The sequence below is a fragment of the Aplysia californica genome, unplaced genomic scaffold, assembly GCF_000002075.1.
Source record: "Aplysia californica isolate F4 #8 unplaced genomic scaffold, AplCal3.0 scaffold00051, whole genome shotgun sequence".
Classification (NCBI taxonomy): domain Eukaryota; kingdom Metazoa; phylum Mollusca; class Gastropoda; order Aplysiida; family Aplysiidae; genus Aplysia; species Aplysia californica.
The window spans coordinates 1170257-1173836 of NW_004797321.1; the positions used below are offsets into that span (position 1 = coordinate 1170257).

Here is a 3580-nt window from a genome sequence, read left to right on the forward strand (position 1 = left end):
CTGTTTTGACCTTGCATGTTGAGGCCAACCAAAATGAAGTCATACACAACATCCCAGTAGAAAACAGAGATGTTCATATTCAATTAAAACAGATTTCCTATTGAGAAAATCAAACTTAAATCTTTTGAATGCAGCAGCAAACAGCCTATCCATTTCACAACAGACAACAGTTATAACTTTTATAATACTTTCTTTTTAACAGACAACAGTTATAACTTTTATAATACTTTCTTTTTTAAAACCGGGTATAAAACAAAAACTATAGCAACAGAAACATCAACAAATCAAAACAACTACCAAATGGAGTTGAACTCACTGTCTCTTCAAATTATATTATGCTGTGCTGTTATTATGCTGTTTTGCAAAAAGAACACACTACTCTGACAGGTGATAGCATGTAAGCACTGGGATTAAATCTAAGAAATCAGCACAGAACATGACAGCCTATTATATTCAGAATGATTATATGATTTGTTCTTAAGGCTTATTTTCACAATATAATCATCACTGAGCACAAATGTGAAAAGCTCCCAGTCACATTGTTCCTTCTTAGATGAAGTAAAAGACGTTTCAGTAAATGGATAATAATAGAAAGAACTTTATTTTTCATTTGGTAGGAATTCTACTAAAATTTATTCATCAAGGAGTCCTTCAGCAAACATGTCCTACAGAAACCTATAGTGTTTGCAGACAAAATGGGGTTTACAAGGCTAAAATAAACTGACACTCACGATTTAGAACGACAGTATCATTTTGAAGTGTGTAAAGTCACATGTCATTCTATAACTTGAACGAACAAACATAAAGTTTCAGTATAGAATTCCATACTCCCACTCCCTTCCAAAAATCAAAATACCAGGGTTCATATTACACCCTTGGAGTAACAGCCAATTCATAACAGAAGAAGTTTTATTGTATCGTTGTAAAACAATAAAAGTTTTATGACAAACAACATACTGATATGACAAAATAAGAACCCTGTAGAAATGAGTCACCAGTTTTCAAGTTCAACGACAAAACAAAGTATGACTTTTCAAAGTAGCTATTTAATTGTAAAGTAGGTCCAGGACCCCCCAGAAATTTTTTTTCGAATATCTTATTCGTTTTGGTCAAAAAAGGAATTCTTTTTTAAAGTACAGCCAAAACTGAAATACAAACAGTTGTTCTTCTTAATACCTCTATCATGTCTAAAGGCATATCAGAGTACAAAATGAGATTAATAAAAGATTTTTACAAAGGCGCAATTAGCACATCGATAGTGCTCAGCACAAACCAGCCAATCCTGAGATTCCCATTTACAGTCTAGTAAGCACATAGCGAACCAGCACATAGAAAACAGCTTTTCATGTCCCCAGTTTTTTGTTGAACATGTAGCCTATATATTCTTTGTATTTCAAACACGTATATGAAATAAATTTGTAGGTATAGAAAATATTTCTGCTTCCCACTGACTCAACTATGTGAATGTTTGACTGTGTTTCTTTTTTAGCACCTTCGTTTTTTAATTAAATTAGATTCTGGATAAGGGGAAACAAAACCCAGAGTAAGAAAACACTTTTTATCCCTATAATATACACACAATATATACCTGCTTTCAGTTTTTTCTCCATGTACAGAGAATTGGCTCGTTCTGAAAAATTAACTTTCATCTACATGGCTGCCTTGCGCCTTATACCATCAATAGTCTATAATTGCACATCAATCTAGACCCACATAGCCGGAGTTCAATAAATTTCCTAGAGACAGCACCCCAAACAGCCTGACCTTCGGGCCTCCACCCACAGAATACCTAAAAGATACAGAGGAACAGACACCCCAAAAGAAGTTAAATGAAAGAAGATTTACCAAGACTTTCAGAGGCACAAAGTGATGATAGTCATGACAACAAGTAGTCAGGTTGAGAAAGACTTGCTGAACATTTTTACGTCCCATAGCAGCATCTAGCCAGGTACCTGTACAAACAGCTTCTGGATTACTGATGTAATTTTACCTGAAAAGTAGAAACAAAATCATTCACGTAGGCCCTGCAAAATGATAACGGCAATTATTAATGCTTTACTCCTCAACTAACACAATCTAGGTTATTTAGGATGTAGGCTATTTTGACCCTGCCTGTCAGAGCCAACTCAGACTGAGTAGAATACACCATCCCTGAAGACAAACCGAGATACTCAACAAAAATCTTCCTCAATAGGAAATTGAACTTACCTGTTATACTTTAGTTATGGCAAAGAGTCTAACCATTAGACCATCTATATTGGTCTGCAAAAAGATGTTTACCCATAACTTACAAATGCTTTTCTACAAATCTAGTTCTTCTCCATGGAAATATCAAGAGATGCAAAGGACATGAATGATTTGAGTTTAAAGATGGGCTTTAAAGTGATAGATCTGAGCACACGCTTAAGCGGAGCGTCACTTTTTTCCCCTTTCAGAGCACCAAACAAACACCACAACAGCATACGGTGGTATATATGCATTTTTACGGGAATCCCCATAGCGTTGTGTGAGGTTCAACCCAAACAACTCGGGTGTCAAAAGAAACTAGAATGGATAATCTATAACTTCTGAAAGATTCATAAATATACAGCCAGTAGTTCTCATTTTATCGCGTTGTAAAAATTGCCTTGTTTTCAGAAGCAAATATTTCCATTTCTACCAAATCGATTTTCACGCGAAGACAGCCATTTTGAAGACCTTTCTTTTTTGTTTAAAAAGATGTATCGGATCTGGTAGTGCAATTAACAAAACGAAACAAAACTGTGAGTTGTTTAGACCCACCATAACGCGAGGCTCCACGGCTGGTCACAAAAATCTACAGGGCGTATCGCGGCCTATTCGCCCTGCTGCGAGCGCGTTTACTAAACTACCTAACCACAGTTTACGGTGGTGTATATCTAGCAGTTGATGCATAGGAGCTCAGGTGTTAAAGTCGTGTAACTGTAAGCGCAGGGGACGGGACAAACAGTGGATAAGAGGACGGAGGGGGGGGGGGGGGGGGGGGGGGGGTGAAGGGCGATGAGTTAAAAGTCAACATATGCTAATTCACAGTCAATTAAGTATTCATCGACTTTGCAATAACTCCCCCTGGCCAGCAAAATGACTATTTCAGTACCTTAGGGGACCTATAACATTGTAGGCTATTATGTATTTATCAATATCATTCACAAATTCACTCTCTGAAGATTGCCAAGAAGCCTTTCACAGGTTCAACAGCGGGAAATTGAGTTTACTGTAATGAGTACATTTTTCTACAACAGAACTTACCTATGGCTTTTCCAAAAGACTTGGGTTTGTTTTTCCATGTCACACAGACCCAGTAGATAGGAAAACCTGAAACACATTAAAAAATAACCAGGTGAAGTGAATAGCTTACCACTGTGTTTTAAGCTTCAAACTTTTTAAAGCCTGCACCCCCCCCTCCCCCACATACATATTCAAAAGTAATTAACGAAGTGATGTGAATAGAATGCTCTCTTTTAAATTTCAAACTCTTTGAGGTCAAGGACTGCTCTTGTTTAATTCTTTGTTGGAGTAGAGTTTTACAGAACTTGCAACACAATAAGGTCATATATATATA

At 36.7% G+C, this 3580-nt stretch overlaps 1 protein-coding gene across 2 annotated transcripts in view; it reads right to left on the reverse strand.

Moving 5' to 3' along the window:
- Nucleotides 1-609: 609 nt before the first annotated feature.
- Nucleotides 610-3580, reverse strand: part of LOC101850311 (cystine/glutamate transporter) — a 31667-nt gene continuing 28696 nt past the window's right edge. For both annotated transcript variants that reach the window (XM_005092706.3, XM_035968322.1), the window contains exons 11-12: nucleotides 3268-3333; nucleotides 610-1990 (exon numbers count right to left, since the gene is read on the reverse strand). In XM_005092706.3, the coding sequence (XP_005092763.1) occupies nucleotides 1941-1990; nucleotides 3268-3333 (116 nt within the window). In that variant the 3' untranslated portion in view covers nucleotides 610-1940. The remainder of the gene's footprint in view (nucleotides 1991-3267; nucleotides 3334-3580) is intronic.